This window comes from Mycetomoellerius zeteki, unplaced genomic scaffold, assembly GCF_001594055.1.
Source record: "Mycetomoellerius zeteki isolate Tzet28-1 unplaced genomic scaffold, Tzet1.0 scaffold446, whole genome shotgun sequence".
In the NCBI taxonomy this organism is placed as follows: Eukaryota; Metazoa; Arthropoda; class Insecta; order Hymenoptera; family Formicidae; genus Mycetomoellerius; species Mycetomoellerius zeteki.
The window spans coordinates 5,230-24,132 of NW_017257442.1; the positions used below are offsets into that span (position 1 = coordinate 5,230).

Below are 18,903 nucleotides of genomic sequence, written 5' to 3' on the forward strand. Positions count from 1 at the left end.
TTTCTATTACTTTGTAAAACTAGTTACAGGTACTTCAATTGCAAAAGTTGCCAAATTTATAGTTGCTAGAACTATTTAATTTTCTCTCAGTGTAGAAATTAAAATTATGTTGTTTAGAGATTTTTTTTGTTGATACTAACATTATCCTCTCCATTTTTCAGAAAAATGTTGTCTAATCAAATGTCGATACCCATATAGCACAGAATTTGCAGCAATATCGCTGCAAAATCTTTGCAATATTGCTGCAACTTTTGTGCAACTTTGTGCTATAAAGGTATACTCTTTATCAATAGTCGTTAAATCGGAATCGCGCGAGCAACAGTAGATGTTTTCCAGCAAGAGATACAAATGACATAAGTGAAGTAGCTATAACACAGGAATCGTATTTTTATTTGCCAATCCCTGTTTGCCAGTGTTAAACAAAGATGAAATAATTCATTATATCATCTATGTCTCTTGTTGGAAAGGATTCAAATATTACGTATCAGCGAATCGAGAGAAGAAAAATTCAGAGGAAGATATCGGCGCGATTGCACCAGACTGCACCGCGAGATCGCACTGCGTGCGTTGGAAAACTCAGGAACGTGACGTCATCGGACAGCGCGCGATAAGGCGGAATCGCGCGCGTATCGTGCGCGTCGGTCGACAGCTTGCTTGTCGAAGAGGGACGAGGAGACGAAGGGTGACAGTGATTCGAGCATGCGCGTTGGCGCGCTGCTGTCGATGGTCGACTGTATCGAACATGGCCGTCGCGAGCGTGATACCGTCGAAGATGCGCGAAAAATGACGGGTTTTTCGCGCTCCTGACGGCGCGATCGTACGTGCGCCGACGAGGAAGAGTGTCGAGCGAATCTTTCTGCCGCGTCGTGAGAACGCGACGGCGGTGCCTCATCACCATGGCGTTGGTCACAGTGCAGCGTTCCCCGAGCGTGTCCAGTTCCCCGCAGAGTTCGGTGAGTTCTCGCGCGTTGCCTCCTCGTTTCTCGCGCGCGCGTACGCGCCTCGCGTGGCCGCCGGCGCGTCGTGCCGTCGGCGACGTCGGCGTGTCAGTTGTCGAGATCAGCCATCGAGTATCACGTTATATCGCCGCCCGGGAGTCGCGAGCGACTCGACTCCGCGCGACACACAATTTCGCCCGGTTGTGGTTCAGCTCCGCTCGGCTCGGCTCCGTTCGCTGGAGCTCGACCGGCTTATGCCTTATTTGGCGGTGCACTGACAGCCGTGCGAAAAAGGGAATTCAGAGAGAGAGAATTCAGAGAGTTCCTTCTAACTACGATCGTCGCGACGCGCGACCCTTCGACCCTGGATCGTGGTCGCCGGTGCGGAAAGCGCGCCGAAACAAAGGGATTCCGTAGGGTAAACAAATGTAGGTGGATGGGTAGACAGATTGCCCGCTCGCTCGCTTCGCTCGGAATCCTACGGCTCTCGTCCTCGATACGCGGAGGCTCCGGCTGCGCGATCGCGGATCGCGTCCCGAGGAGATTGTGTTGTTACACGACTTTTTGTTTCCCCGCTTCATGCTTTCGCTTTCCGTTCACACGATCGTCATCGATAGGGGGGTTCTCTCACGCGGTTAAAGGCGGCTCCGCATTCAATTGTCAGCGGTACCGAGTATTTATTGATGTTCGCGGTGGCACTTTCTCAATATCGAAGAGTTCTGAGTAAGATGGGAAAGTGGAAGGACGCGAATCTTTCCTTCTCTTTTCTTTTCTTTTCCTTGTTATGAATGATTAAATCCTTTCGTTACACTGATAATAGTAGACACGATCTTATGATTTCTCTTCTTAGAACAGTGCAATGATGACAAACAAATGTGAAATTATTTTCATCAAAGTCGCAATTGATCTATCGAGCTGCTAATTCGTTATCGCAGCTATCGGTCGTTGAATTATATTTCACAATTACATACATTTAACATTCTAATTGTGATATTATAAATAAAATTATTAAAATTTTACAGTTCTTAATGTAAAAATACATGACTATAATATTATGATAATAATATTATAGTGGTAATGCTATGATAGTAGCAATAATGTAATGAAAATAATGATGATGGCATGCTTAGTCATTAATTATCTGATAACATAATTTTTTTGTGTACACAAGACATTGATTGCTTTTCCAACAACTTCACATTTAACTACATATTTTTCAATGAATAGTTTTTTACTTTTTGGCATTGGATCAACTTAAAAATTTATATTTTACTATATTTTTAAATCTTACAAATGAAATCGAATCTAAAAAATTAGTTTTGAATTTAAAAAAAAATATTTCAAAGTAAAGAAGTTTTTTATATAGTTGTAAAATACTTGAAATATCAACAATGATAAATGCGATAAAATAATATAAATTCCTCACAATGTGATGATGTTAACAATAGATATTTTATCGATCATGATATTTGTGTTATATTTTTACAATTAAATAAGTTTATGTGCAATACTCTTTGTGCTTCACATTATTGGATATCAAAAGAGCAATAACAATCCAATCTCTTGAGTTAAATAACATTTTGTTATTTTTAATTTCCATGTGTATCAAAATGTGTGTAAATTAATTCATTTCAATGATTAGTTTCAATCAGAGTTTCAAAGTAAATCATATTAGCGTATGCATTAAATAATAAATTATATAAATTTGAATCAAATATAATATATAATGCATTTTGAGATAATACTTTTCGCAATAAAATTATTTATAGGTTTTAAGACGTTTATCTCAACATCAGATTATTAAGATCTTTCTAAGGTGTCTGTGAGCATTAATATTATTAAATTACTTGTCAATTTAATTTGTGATATTACTACTCTAGTTCTGTTAGAGTTGCGTTTCAAGACTGAAAATTAAATTCGGAACGTAGTTTGCAGGATTGGATATATAATATATAAATTCACCAAATTATTTATAAGATCCAATAAGCTTGACCGTTTAGAGTTTTTATTTTATTTATTTGTTGTGCATTTACATTACGGTTTTAAAAGATACTTTATTTAATATTGTTAATATTTTTTCTTGAATTAAATTGTTTGCCTTAATTATAATAGTTAAATTAATGAGGTATTGAGTAAGAGCAATGGCCTATACAAATTATTAAAAATAACTTAAATTGGATCTAATTTGACATTATCAATTTAACAGTGCCCTGCAGAGTAGTGACCGGATTCGCTAATATATTTATTTGGCAAAGGTTCATCCTACGGGCATTAATAGACACTCGACGTAATTGAATACGAAGATTTGTCTGACTTTGACACTCGGTTTTTTTTTACAACGCTCTCCCTTATGCTCTTGAAATCATCCCGTCCTTTGGATACGGCTACCTTCAGCGCGACCTTTCGTTCGCGTTTCAAGGGGTGACGATCACGCCGTGGAGGTATTGCTGACCCGACTCGACCCGAAGCGCGTCAGCGAGCGAGATGGGGATGCTCTTTCTCTCTCTCTCTCTCTCTCTCTCTTTTTTTTTCTCTATGGCAGCCCTCCTCCGGCGCGATGTCGACGGATTCAGTCAGTCCGCCGTCACTCGGTACGATGGCAGCTCGCGTAGCTAATATATAAATATTTGATGTGTTCTATCTTTTCGTGTTCTCGCTACAAGCTTGAAAGAACCATTATCGCAATAATGGGATTTGATTGAGGGGTAGTTAGGTCAAGCGATTTGTAAGACATTCGGCCGAATGAATATAACTGGTTAAGAGAGATAATGAAAGAAGTGGAATTTATTTATTTAATAGAATTTATTGTGAATTAAAGCGATTAAATTTATTTAATTTGTGATGTATTATTTTACCTTTTGTTTTTTTTTTCATTATTTCTAACATTATTGATGGGCATTATATAAGTTTCGAAATTTTACATACATATCTCTCGATTGATAACATTACAAATATCTTCACATTTTTCACGCAAATTATTTTGATAAATAATAGATTAGGACGGTAATAATTGTAAATTATAACCGATCGATACTGAGTGTTTCCGCGTTAAATCATCAAACTTAAAATGTGAATTTAAAACCTCGAAACAAACAAAATTTTTCTGTGGAAGTTTGCTCGTAAATGCTTCGTTTAAGAGATATTGACTTCTTGAATAAGTTACAGAAGTATAGAAATGAATAGTGTCGAAATAATGTAAGTCCTTTTTATTGTATTATAATAATTAAAATGTAGTTACTTACTAAATATTTTGTTCAAAATGATGGCCTTTAGTTCTGAACAGCGATCATTTAAGTTTTTTCTCTAGAGCGAAAACAAAAGTGAAAATGTATACACACATACAAAATTTCACTTTTTATGTTTTAGCCCTAGGGAAAAAGTTACACGATTGCTACCCTGAGATAAGCATTGCATTATCGATGAGAGAACGAGTGGCTGACTGATATATTGTGCGTTTGTAATTTCTTCGCACGCTTGTATTATCCTACACTGAAAAAAATGCATGTAATTTTACATGGAAATTACATGTATAATATATGACTGGAAAATTATCTAAATTACATAAATATGCTTGGAAATTTACAATTTCCAGTAAATTTCCAAGCATATTTATGTAATTTAGATAATTTTCCAGTCATATACATGTAATTTCCATGTAAAATTACATACATTTTTTTCAGTGTACGTTTTAATGACTGAAGATCATTAACAGGTATACATTTTTGCTTCAGAGCAAACAAAACCAAGAAATATTTCGACATTATTCATTAATCAGTCCTATAAGTCTGTAACTTAAGAAGTCAATATTTCTTAAACGAAGCGCTTGTGAACAAACTTTCAAAGGAAAATTTTGTTTATTTTTCATATTTTAATATGGTTTAATCCGAGAACATCCTATATATTTTAATAACATTTTTATATGCAGTACACACTTAATTGTAACTAAAAATTCGATTATCAGTGCGAAATTGTTCACACCCGAGGATTAATCAATCGCGTTAACGTGTCGCAACTGCAGTCTCTTTGACAAAATTTCTGACAATATCTGGTGTGAAGAGAGTTCCTACCTTCCTACCCCGCAAAATACATTACCGTATTTGCATACGAGGGAACTTTTGTCGATTTTAACACGAGGCATGATCGTGTTGAAGCAAAAAGCCGGTCTACATTACGGTTTACCGCCACCGTCGCCACCCCAGCCACCCTCACCGTGGTCCAGCATACTCCGGGGCGACGATCGGCGACCTCATCGTCGTGGACGAAGAATCGCGTGTGGCGTACGCATCACGCAATTGCGAGACAAAGTCATCGCAAAAGTAAGATTTCATGCCGGCAGAGTCCGGTGATTTCTCTGATTGTCCCACGAGTTTAGAATCACGCTACTGCGCTTCGTGCATTAATGATTTCTGTGATCGTTATGGAAAATAAGTCGTGCCAGAAATTCCAATACTTTAGATTTTCAACAATTTTTGATATATACTGAAAAAAGATTGGCTACTGCAGTAAATTAGATGGTAAAATATGGCATAGTATTTTTAATTGGCTGCAGCAGCCAATTTTTGGTTGCGTTAGCCTATCTGCAATGTCAGTATAGGATTTCGATAGACTAACACAACCAAAAATTGACTGCTGCAACCAATTAAAAATGCTATGCCATATTTTACCATCTAATTTGTTGCAGCAGCCAATCTTTTTTTTCAGTGTACTAATAAGAATATTCATTATTTGATGTTAATAATCATCTAAAGAACTGCTAATAATTCACACTAAATAATTAAAGTATTTAAGATCTTTGATCGAAAATAGGAATTCTTCATACTTATTTAGAGTTATTCTTTCTTCTGTCTTATTTCTAATTGTATAATTGTTTAGATCTTCAGAGTATCCGCGTATACGGAAAAGGAAATAAAGCCGTTATTATTATTTGGAATATATTTTAATGTTGTGCATTATAACTTACTTTGAATGGATTTCACCTTGCAGTTAAATTTTTTACGTAATACATTTGCGACCGGAAACTACTTTTTCTAAAACTTCTTAATTCTTAATATTATATAATGAAGATTCAGTTTTTAAATTAACGAAGATTGTCGTTAATAACGAAGATTGTCGTTATATAATATTGAGAATTAAGAAGTTTTTAAATTGATTCTGTTAAAGTCCACTTGAAAGTAAATGAGAAGTGTTGCTTTGTCTATACATATCTTATAGCTATATTTACAGATGTTGCTATATCTATATTTATTCTTGAAGTTATCTATATTTAATCTCGCAAAGAGCTGATAACTTAGAAAACTCTATCGTTGTATTGATTATTTTTATTAAGAAAGAAATTATTCTCTCTATTAAAAATATCTTTGAACTAAAATCTTATATTACACTTTTTTATTATCTTTAGAATTGCTTGAAATAATTGAAATACGAATTTCATTTGTGTTTCATAATTTATATATATATATAATTCTTTATTTCTACTGTTGCTTATAAATAATTGTACATTTAATTTTAAGTAATTTTTTTTATTTTGGTAAATATTTGGATAAAATATCAGACGAATTTTGTTATAATGGGAATATAATTATCACACCATGCCAAATTTCGTGACGAGGCAAATTATATTTTGATTGGAAGAAACGGATCGTAGAGATAAGTACAACTTTTGTAGGAGATAATTGAGGTGAACAACGACCGTTAGCCGAATTAATCACATGCTTTTCTTCGAGGATAATCAAGATTTGCGATAACGGCATACTATAAGCAGCACGCAAATCCGTATCGAGTGGGGAAAGTCACATTAATGGCGTACGACATTATGGATACGTGCATGTTTTGTATATATTAACACGCAAAGGCACACAAAGTCACATTGCAATTAATTACGATACGAGGTGAAACATAAAATTGGGTTATTTAAAATCGTTTCTAACATTTGGCATTGATCACGACGTTCTGCGCAGTTCTCGTATATTCGGATTCAATCAAATGGGAGCTATTGATCTTTTCTCAATTTTAGACAAATTTACAATAGTAAATTTGATTAACGTTTTATTTCCATTTATAGTATATACTTTATTTTCACTTACGCTGTTAAATGTAGTGTTAAATTTAATCTAATGTAAATCGCCGCTGCTCTACTCAATTATATCGTTATTTTATATTAAAATAATGGTTATATTTGTGACGCAATATAGTGTCAAATTTAATATAAAATAACGATACATTTAATAGGAGCAGTGACGACTTAAATTCAATTTGATACTATAGATTTAACAATGTATATCTTTTATAAATATAAAATTGCTTTTATATTAAAATTTTTGTATAATATGTAAAAAAAGATTAGTAAGAGTTTCAAAATAATCGTCGATATTAAGATTAAAACGAGAAATGACAATAAAATGATTTCATCCCTTTTAAAATATACAAATATTTGTTTACGTGGCTATAGACTTTGTACGTAATACGTTTATATAAAAACTTTTATTTGAAATTATTTTGCGAGTGTTTATATAGAAAAAATATAGAAAAAATTTTTGAAATGTTACCTGTTTTTTAAAATCGATATTTATGGTTAAAACGATATATGAGATAGTATCACGTAATTAGTAATTAGATGTCTGCTGCATTGGTTTTGTACAAATTCTCATGCGTGATTGTTACGCATTGTTTATCACATACAAGTTAATTGTGCTTAATGGTTTTGTCTTGTTAATTGAGCAGTAGTGTAATTAAGCATTAAGATGGATTGACACGTATTCATTGTAACACTAATTTATGCGCACTTCACTTACATTGTTCGAAAATACATATATTACAGAAGCTGAAAATACTTTCTGTTTCACGTTGACGAGAATATCTTGGTTCTTTTATTATTGTTAGTATTATTACGTATTTTCAGATACATACTTATGACGAATGAATTTTTGAACTTATGCGACATGAATTTTGTTAAAAAATGAAAAACGTCTAAAAATGTTCGAGGGGGTAACCACTTAATAGGTTTGTTCGCGTCTCATGCTCCAACATGTTCCAATATGCTCCTACCATAGCTTTTACTCACTCCAATGCGCTTGATAGAGTGAGTAGGAACTATGGTAGGAGCACGTTGGAGCATGTTGGAGCTTGCAACGCGAATAAACCTAATGTAATCGTGGGAGAGTCCTCGAAATCATTATAAAATTTATGTGAAATCTCTATGTATAATCCGATGATTACGTATACAACGACGAGAAATCATTGTATAATATTAAATAAAATCGTATATTTTACCAAATGACTTTATATGTGAAAAAAATGTTTTGTAATCACATGAAATTATATGAAATCATGTAATCTGTGGGACAATATTTCAATTAGTGGTTACCCCCTCGAAAATGCTTTATAATGCATTCAGTAACGTTTTGAGCTATATTTTCTTAATACGGGGGTGGCAATATTATTGAATTATTTCTGTCAATTAAACATAATCATACGGACATTGGAATGAATTTTTCTAGCTTAGCTACGCGTCAACTTTATCAGACTAAAGAGGAGACACGTTGAGCGTGCGATGCTAAAGACGACGCTGCATCAGATAGGATTATCAAGATTCATGCACATGCTGATGCATACGTAAATTTCGATAAGAAAAATTGCCTTTGTGATCATTCAAATCGCACGTCTGAAATTTTCTTGACTTTTAGACCGTGTAAAATGCAAATTAATGTAGGGTAAATGTCCCAATTATTGCTAGAGTGTCTCAATTACTGCAGCTTTTTTAAATTGCGGCATTTATATAAAAATATGAGATCGTTATATATTAAGAATATTTTTAATGTTAAACTATAACTGTCTTATAAATATGAGCATAACTGTATTCGATATGTTTTATATTTATAAAATAATTAAAGAAATTAAGGAATGTCACTGAAGATGCAAACTCCATGATCTTCTAATTAGAAGTGAAGCGGAACTTCATGATTTGAAAGTGCAAACAAACGTGGTATTTTCACTTTTTTATTAAAGCAATTTTATGATAATGTTTAAATGATATTTCAATAAAATAAGCATATAAAAAAGTCAAGTTAGCAGGACCAAATGAGTAGAATCGAAAAAGACCTGCCATAGTATCTATTTTGTTGTTTAAAAATCATGGAATGCTTTGTAGAAAATATGGTGGTAGTTAAAATGATTTCTATAGTTTATTCTTTTATTTTTATTCTAATTCTTCTATTTCTAAACTTTTTTTTTCTTTGTTCTAAGTTTTTTGTTATTGATTTAATGAGATTGAAATGATATGTGTGGAATGCAGAACATACCTAATAAGTTCTTTGTAACACATTGATCAATTAGCTTAGAAAAAAGATTGAAAACTTAGATTGTGTGTATTTTTTGCAATATTATAGAAATTACTGTAATAACTAATGCATGGCTGCATAACATAAATATTGCATGAGTATTGCAAAAAAAGTGACATGATTTCGCATGTAATTGTTAATGTATTGAGTAGTGTGTTCGAGTTAAATATACTTATGTAAAAAAGTTACGTTACTTTAAAAAAAAAACAAAAGAGCTTTGAACAGCTTCAATGATAATTATTTTGATATGTTGATTAGACTATTAAATCGATTATTTTTTGCTAGTAGATAACTATCAAGTGAATAATAAATTATGCTCATGAATAATGCATGCTATTGCATTTTTAATTGTTGTTTGCATTTAATAGTTATAATGTTAGAAGGAAATAAATGTAATCAAAACTACACTCTAATATATACAATATGTACAATAATATTGTATATATATGATGTTGTTATTATGTTTCGATATGAAATATAATATTAAACAATTGTCAATTATTTTATCTATGTTAATAGAAATTCTACGACAATTGCAAGTTTTGTTTTTTCTCGATATCAAAATTATAATAGATTATTACGAACTTTTCGATGAAATTCATAAAATACGGAATCAATTACGGTATTATATTTTACGCGAGCTTGAAATAGATTTATATCCCATTATGTTAATCGAGGCTAATAATTTTATCCTAATTGATAATATCGATCTATATTCTTCGTGGGGATGATACCGATCTCCAGCGGAAATCACCGACTTATTTTTCATATATACATCGTGAGAAAGCGAAATCGACTGTGCACATGTGGTCAATGTATTTCTGTTTATGAGCGTGCATCGTCCGCGACAGCTAATCCGTACAAACGTCAAAGGAAACACAAGATAATTCATGTGAGACGATTCGTACAACGTTGTCGTACGCGATCGAATCTCGTATCCGCGTTTCGCCACTCGGCACTCTTCCGCGTGTTATTATATAATCCGAAATGGAATTGTAACTGTCTCTCTCATGCGCGACATGGGTCGTGCGTTTAATTACACTTTTGTGATAAGTCGCGATTTCGACGTGTCACGTATTTTATACCTTTATAATAAGATAGAAAATTGGTTGCACGTAGCTGGCACTCAAAGTTTAATAAATCTATCTCTATTCGGAATGCTGGAATTTGTTGACAAGGAAAGGGACTTAATTGTCTCCCTCCGATTTTAATGAGCTTTTAGTATGTTATTCTCCAGACAAAAATAAGCGGCACATTTTTTTTATACGCGCCCATATGCACTTTTAGGGGGTGAAACACCCTTTAGAAAAAAATCGGTTTTTCTTTTTCGAAGCGAATATTGCCGGAATTGTAAGAGATAGAAAAAAAATTGTCACAATGAAAATTGAATGGCTTCAAGAGTACTTTAGAACTATAATAAAAAAATTTTTTTATTATAACATTTGTCAAGATCAAGGTCATTGGCGATTATACCTCTTATTTCCATTTTTACGTAGAAATGAATTTTTAGTCCAAAAATGAAAATAAGAGGAACAACTTCCAATGACTTTGATCTCGACAAATGTTATCCAGGTCGTGATCCTGAATAACATTCAAGAGATTTTAGTCGTCGGTCGGATACCTTGGGTAATGCTAATGCCGGCGGTGCTGTAATTTGCAAGCCTTATAACTCGAAAAGTACTTAATGAAAATGAACTTAATTACAGTGTTTTGGAAAGCTCTCGAGATAAGCTACATGAATATGTAATGAAAAATGGAGGGTTCCATTTAACAAATTCAAAGTGATCTTGCCCTGTCCTTGACAACGTCCTAAGGTCAAACCAATGGTACCATCTTATGTCCCCCTCCGAATCATACAACTTTTGTTTGAAACATTTTTCCGTACCATAGTTTTCGAGAAATCTTAATGTATTATTTAAAATGGGACACCCTGTATAAGGTTAATGTATCAGTTAATGGACAATTAGTGGATATGATTATTGGACGAAATGACAAAAATTTTAATTATTAAGCTTTTAACAATATGTACGGTTAAATAAATTCATTGTTTATAAAAATTTAATAAGACGAATTGTTTAGAGTGGGGCTATTTGAGCATAGGGGCAAGTTGGCCAAATGTAAATATCTAAATAACCAAAATATATGTAGATACGTCTATGCTTGCGTAATGTAGCACAAAGACAGAGATTACTGTACCTTAATACAATAATCTGTGTCCGGTTGTCAACAGCCAAACGTGCGCTTTTTTGTTTTTGTATTGTATATCAAAAATAAAATTATTAGGTGAGTATTCTTTTTGGTCTACATAGTAATTGAAGTGATTGATAATAATCAAATGTGTTTTTTGCATATAAGTTATTATTGTATTTTTTAACTTTAATGTTTAAGTTGCTATTTTATTTACTGTTTTTCAGTTATAAAAAAGTATTTCAATCAATATCGATATAAGGCTTGTTGGGTCAGTATCTCATAACTAACCTTATAAACTCAGCTGCTTAAATGAAATCTGTCTTTATCAATGCTTTTTATTTTATGTTAACGATTAAACATTTTATATTTTATGTTTAATTATTATTATAAAGAGTAAAGATTTTAGTTTTTCTAATTTTGTTAATTAAAGCATTTAAAAAGAAAGAATATTACAAATTATTATATTTAAGATGCAAATAATAAAAATTTGATTAATATACACATAATCCTTCCATGTTTTTAATAATATATAACCTCATTAAATGATTATCTTCATGGCTCAATTTATCCTTCGAGGATGTTCAACATTCTAAATAAAACCTATAGATGGAGCATATTGGTCCACTTTGCATCCTTGTAATTAACGTAATTTTTTTTATTTACGAGATATATTAAGGATTTATAAGTACCTAATTATTGAGCCAGATGAACATGCAATGTTTTAAAGCATTTACCATTAGTCTATCATAATTGTGTAAAGATTTATAATAATTTAAAGAAAAAGTGTCACACAACTAGCCCCGCTCTACCCTACATGTTATTAAAAGCTTGATATTTAAATTTCTGTCATTTCGTCCAATAATTTGGGTCATGTCTACTAATTGGTACATTTACATTACATTTTCTTCACAAAGGAAAGCTTAAAAATTATATTGATACTACCGTTTTTAAGACATCCTATATACATAGTATGTAGCTATAGAACTAAGCTTCTTGTTTATTGTGAAGTAAAAGTGAAGATGGATGGGAAGTGTGCTGAAAAGGTCATGTGTTATAACACAATGCTTATACTTATATCTTGAAGTCGTACTTTAAATTATTTCACGTGGGTGTTGTATTTTCCAAGGCCCTCAGACATCTGGAGAACATTTTTTAATGCTGACACATAAATGTCAAAACAGTTTATTTTCTTTTTAAAATCTAAGAATCACCGCGAAAATATTGGCTTTCGGTTTGGGATAATTCTAAATTCTGATCATCACATTAGTTCGCAGATTCATGAATATTTCTCTAATATTTTAAAATAAAGAATTGGCTATTGAACCATTTATAGCAACGACAGCGAATTCAATTTACATATGCATCCCGCAGTGCATTCAGTTCGCCTTGAAAGTCACAATTAAAAAGTTATAGAGCCTCTATTCCTTTGCGCTCCTTTCTTCTCGCCGTATCTCTTTCTCTCTTGCATCTTGGTTCGGTTAGGCGTAATCTTCTTTTCAGCAAATGAAAGATTCTATTTTAAGCCATAACGCTAAGGCAAGATAGGAAAATTGTACTGCACTGTTAATAGTGTGCGTTGTTTTAAGCGCTCGCACAATCAATTTTCTTAACGATCGTGGTACATTGTAAACTATCTTCTTCGAGGATAATTGCAGGATGTTGTCTTTTCATACTTCATTCTTGTCGGAGGAGTACTTTAAAATATGTGCGGTGATGGGTATTTTTGTAATTAGTATTAGGTAAATTCTTAATACCTATCCTTAATTTCTTACGAGAAAATAGAAATAAAATGTATCAATATTGTGCTTTAATGTTAAAAACTTAAATATTTAGGGTGTTTCCGAAGTTTTAAGAATTGCACGAACTATAAATCGATAAATAAAAGAGTGAGAGAAAATATCTTTAATACCTGAGTTTTTAAAATATCGTTAAAGCCCGATATTGATGCATTCATTTATTCTGCACGTTACATAGTGATGGCATTCGAATTCTTCCTTTGCAAATTTTTTAATAATTCGTATAAAGATTCAAAGTAATTTGAATATTTGAAATCAAATTTTTGAAGATTCTAAAAAATGTTAGAAGTTTTCAATGTTTGAAAATGTCCTATCGTCGAATGTTTAAAAAACTTTTTTTAATACAATATTTTTGAGTACTACGAAATCTTCAAAAATATAATTACACATTTCGACAAAATTTGATTTTTTGCAACATGAGTATGAATAGTCATTTTCGATGTATTTTTACTTGCTGAACACGAATCCATTAGCCAAAGTCTATCAGGTCATAATTTTGAGAAAAATGGAATCAAAGTGGCGAAAATGACGATAGCTTTTATGACATTGTAACACCGGCAGCAAATTTTTTTCTAAATTTCGTTAATGCCACGCGAAAGTATCAGTTATAAAATGCATTTTATTTTGTTTTGGTTTGATTTTTCATTACTGAGATGTAGTCTTTTGAAAATAGTTCTTTTCGTATGCAATACATAGAAAGGACATTTTATTCCACCTTAATAATGCATTATACGGAAAGTACTCTCTCTCTCTCTCTCTCTCTCGTATAAGTATACTTTTGTATTTACATAATATAATCAGATCATAAATCAAAAAGTAACATGAAATTGTCAAAATACAATATGACAAGAAGATTGTAATCTTAAGTCATTTAAAATAATCTTGCTATATTTTATTTTATCAATGTTATATTGCTTTTTGATTTAGTATGATCCGATTGTATTATGTAAATATAGGTAATACAAAAGCACTTACTTCCCACATAACGCAGTATTATGAAATACATAAAATGCCTTTTCTATGTAAGTATTACACTGAAAAAAAGTTATTTTTTTATTTTAAATTGCTATATCTCGAAAATTTTATCGAAATGAAACAAAATGCATTTTAAAGTTAAAGTTGATCTTTAGCATGGCATTAACAAAATTAAAAAGAAATTTACTGGCGAAGCTACGTCATAAAAATCCTAACAATCATCATTTATTACTTCTTTGATGCCGTTTTTCTCAAAATTGTGACGTGATAGCCAATTTTAGCCAATGAAGTTGCGTTCATTAAGTAAAAATACATCGGAAATGATTGACACTTATGAAAAATGTTATTGGACAATGTTACTATTTATGGTAGCACGTAAAATAGAAAATAGATTGAATAATAACTGGTGCGACGAAACAAACCGAACACAGTGGGCCCACTACGAGCAAAATGTCGAACGACAACCGCGTACGGCGTTCGACCTATCAGCGACTCGCCTCCGAGACGAACGATTCCGATTGGCTCTCAGCGTCGAATGGTTTCCCATAGCTTCGGATTTCCATATATAAAGAGAGCCCTTAAAGGACTCGCTCTCAGAATTAATCGAGCCAGCGAAACGATATCACGAGATTTACGAATCAGTCGAAACATCGAGAATTACGATAGAAACCGAGTCTTCTAGCGGTGTGAAAGAAGCCGAGTCTTCTGGCGAGCAACGATACAGTGTACAAATCATCTGCAATAAACGTTAATAAATATTTCTGAATTGAGTTCGTTTTTCTACACAACAATAACACAAGTTATAAAAGTTTCTGGACAAGAGATTTTCAATAATAATTTTAATATCTTTAAGACTTTACAAAAATCTTTGTAGTTTTGAGTAATATATCCAAATGACTTATCATTTAAAGTGATTTGATATATATAAGCCAAATATCAGTCAGTTATTAAAAATTTCACTTATTAAACTCTTTAAAAAAAATGAAATTGTACAAGTAGAAATTTCGTAGAGGTTACGCTTTCAAGACGTAATCTATTATTATTTGCGATGATTATATACAATGTACCTATGTTTAATTTCAACAGTACCTACTGAAATTTCGATTTTTCTTCGTTGGCGCGCAGACTCTAAACGATCAGAGTGCAATTTTTAACTCATTATCGTATTTATGCGTGCCAAAATGCTTTCGAGGACTTCGTCGAGTATCCTTGAGTTTCAAGAGACTTAGAAAGGGGTTCGCTCTATCGTTCGCTTTGCATATAGCAAAGTGCACTTATATGAAGGGGCCAGTTGCATTTTTTTAGCATTTCGGGTGAGGGGTAGCCTTGAGCTGGCTACACGGTCGCCTATCGATTTTGAGGGTTCGTTTTCTGCATGACCGTGCGCCTGCAGTGTGGGGATTCGCTCTCTTCGTATCCTTGATATTTACGATATACTTTATTAATAAAAGAACCACCACTCCGTAACACGCGCAGAAGTCTATGTGCAACTAAACGAAGAGTGGAAATGTCTCACTACATTGTATACGGGAAGTTATATATGAAACAGAGTTATAATATAAATTCTATTGTAATCTAACTTGTGTTAATAAATGAGGTTATCTCTTGCATACGATTTTATAAACGTGTATAAAACGTTATTTCAAATAAAATCAGAAATTAAAGAATTTTAGTGATTTTTAATTGTTGAAGGGAAAGTTTATATATAAGATTTTAAGGAAAAAAATTTTTTCTGTTATTTCCTTAAAAATGCTGGCGTTTAAAAGTTCATAGTAAAATTTTAAATTCAACATGATTGAAGTAAATAATTATGATTAACATTTTTTTATATTTAATTTATATATTTAATTTAAAATCTTTGGAAATAATAAGGAGTTCTATATATCACTAATAACTAAAAATTGGAAATTTTATCTTTTATATTGAAATTTTGTAAATAAAATATTATTATCACACAAATCTTTATATTTTTCTATAATTAGAAGAAATTAATTGAAAAATGCATAAGACGGAATTAATATTTTATAAAAATTTTATCTTATTGGAAATTAAAGATTAAATTCCCGGAAGCGAATAATCTCTGTCTCTACTTAATTTTCCAGGGCAGAGTGTATTGTTTGTACTGTCAACGAAGATTTGTCAGATGGCTATAATAAACTTTCGAATTGAACGTTTGCGACAGCAATTTTATTCGGTAGCTTACAAATACAGTATATTGTCTTCAAGTATACGATTGTATTTTCCAGCGTTCCGTGCCGTGGTTGTCACGATATCTCAATTATCTACTACAGGGGGGAACGAATAAAGGCTTATCCGTATTTCCCTGTCATGGAACTGGTATTGACGTAATTTAAGCGACAACAATCCTTTGTTAACGCTTTCACTGCAAATTATTAATGCTGTTTGTTTGACGGTTTTTGTTCGTAGCAGAAATTGACCGAAAGTGAAAAGAGGAAACAGACAAAAAGTTCCGCCTTGTTAATTAATAATTTCTTGGATTATAACTCGAAGAAGAAGTAGTGAGACAGAGGCAAAAATTATCCGCTTCCGGAAATTTAACCTTTGATTTACAAGCGTGATTTAATCTTAGAATTCTAATCTTTGAAAAAGAAATATATAATGAGAGTTCTAAGATATAAACTTGTTATCGTATGTTTATTTCCTAATATAGATATATGCTTATACATATAAGATAATACATAGGATTTAAGCAAATTGTTATTTTTCAGGATTCTGGAGCAGGAGCACCGGCTGACGATGAGGATACTACAAGAAGTTGTAAAAGGTAAGTTTAGTGTTTATACAATTATTATCGTTACTAATATTTTATGCTAAAATATTGAGTACATCTTTTTTTTATTGAAAGACAGATTCGATAAAGGAAAAAATTACTTATAAGGATTCATTAATTAATGCTACATATTTTATAAAAATAATATAAGATATATATATATATCTTAGTATATGTATATAAGAAATATAAAAATTTTATATATATATACACATATATAAAATATTATATAAATGCGCAAATTAAACTTAACGCGCATTTTAAATTACACATTTTTGCGATGATGTAGTCTTTGCTCTAAGCAATCTTGCCCTAATCTTCAAATCTTCCTGTCGAGTTCGGGACACTCTACATAAGCGGATACATGTACCCAGCTTCAATAGCGATAAGATCGAATCGCAAAACCGTACCATTAACCGTATAGAGATCAGAAGAGTTTCCAAGTTCTCATCTTATACGCGATGTTTTCTGCTGATTTTCTCGTTTGTCAGCACATAATTGCTTCAGCTATCGAGTTCGAGAAACGCAAAATGAAGTGGAATTCTATGCGGGCGCGAGCTAATAAGACGCGATAAGGATACGAACGATATATTTTGCCAGAGTGGCAGCCTGTAGACTAGTAGCAATTTCTACTTAGCGAATAACTTATTTTAGTTTTATTGACCATTGGCAGTAAGATCGGCTTTCATGATCGTCGATGTAATAAAATTCCTGTTGCGGGATTTTTTTTTGCAAAAATCGCAAGAGATGTTTCAAATTTTTTTCAACTATTTTCTTATAATAAGTTTTGAGGATAAAAACTTATATAGATAATAGATAAACTTATAAAGATAATTTTATATAGACGGAGTTTTATCATCGAATATTTGAGATGCGCCGAGCATTTTTATTGCATTAGCCGAGTAGTGTCGTATTTTGCTATGTTTATATTCTTCGAGACAGGTATCGAGGTATTACAACGATCGAAGCTGGTTTTATCGCTATGTGAATGGATATCTAATCTGAAATTAGTTTACTTTATGCACGTTTTCAATATTTTATCTTTAGAACGTCTTGTTTAAACCCATATATATTACCTATCTACTAATGCATTATTTTCCGAAACAGTAAAATTTTCCATATTGATTGATTTAATGCAATCATATAATGATGATGCAATCTTATATTATTAAAAATTATAATAAAAATATATATATATGTATGGTATATATATATTTTTATTATAATTTTTATCAATATAAGATTGCAAATATTATAAGAATGTATAAGATTGCTAATATCTTACAAAATATTATGTTTACTTATTATCTACTATTTATAATAAAATTTTAATATACTTTGTGTGTGTGTGTGTGTGTGGAGAATAGAAATTATAATAATCTCATTTTTAGACCGTACATGTGAAAACACAATCGATAAACTAGAATGTCTTGCTTCGGTAGTTTAATGGCTTAAGACGCTCGTATGAAATACAAGAGGTCCGGGTTCGACTCCCGGCGAAGGTAATTTTTCGCAATAAATTTAATTACAGTTTTTTCAGCATATTAACATCTTTGAAATTTGATGCCTGTTTGAACATCGAAATTATTAGAAATTAATTTAATTCGCGAGATTACTACAGTGGTTGAATTGCGTTTATATAGTCCAGAAATTTTTCGGCGTGCAGTTTGTTAGACTACAAGTGTGGTATATGCTAAAATATTGAGTACATCTTTTTTCTATTGAAAGACAGATTCGATAAAGGAAAAAATTACTTATAAGGATTGTCAAGTACATATATAGCATATTTAAGTGATTCAAAATTGAATTATTTAAGCGTTTTAAGATCTAACTTCGACCGATATAGGGTTCTAGTTTATCGAACAGAAATTATTTTC

General features: G+C 32.0%; 1 protein-coding gene across 2 annotated transcripts in view; it reads left to right on the plus strand.

Annotated features, from left to right (window-relative positions):
- Positions 1-737: 737 nt before the first annotated feature.
- The window catches only part of ssh (Protein phosphatase Slingshot), a 143,239-nt gene continuing 125,073 nt past the window's right edge, over positions 738-18,903 (plus strand). Inside the window, exons 1-3 of one of the 2 annotated variants that reach the window (XM_018454698.1) lie at positions 3,583-3,663; positions 4,900-5,254; positions 16,965-17,020. In XM_018454698.1, coding sequence (XP_018310200.1) covers positions 5,075-5,254; positions 16,965-17,020 — 236 coding nt within the window. In that variant the 5' untranslated portion in view covers positions 3,583-3,663; positions 4,900-5,074. Of the gene's footprint in view, positions 954-3,582; positions 3,664-4,899; positions 5,255-16,964; positions 17,021-18,903 lie in introns of those variants that run through there. The other variant, XM_018454699.1, reaches the window with a different exon arrangement.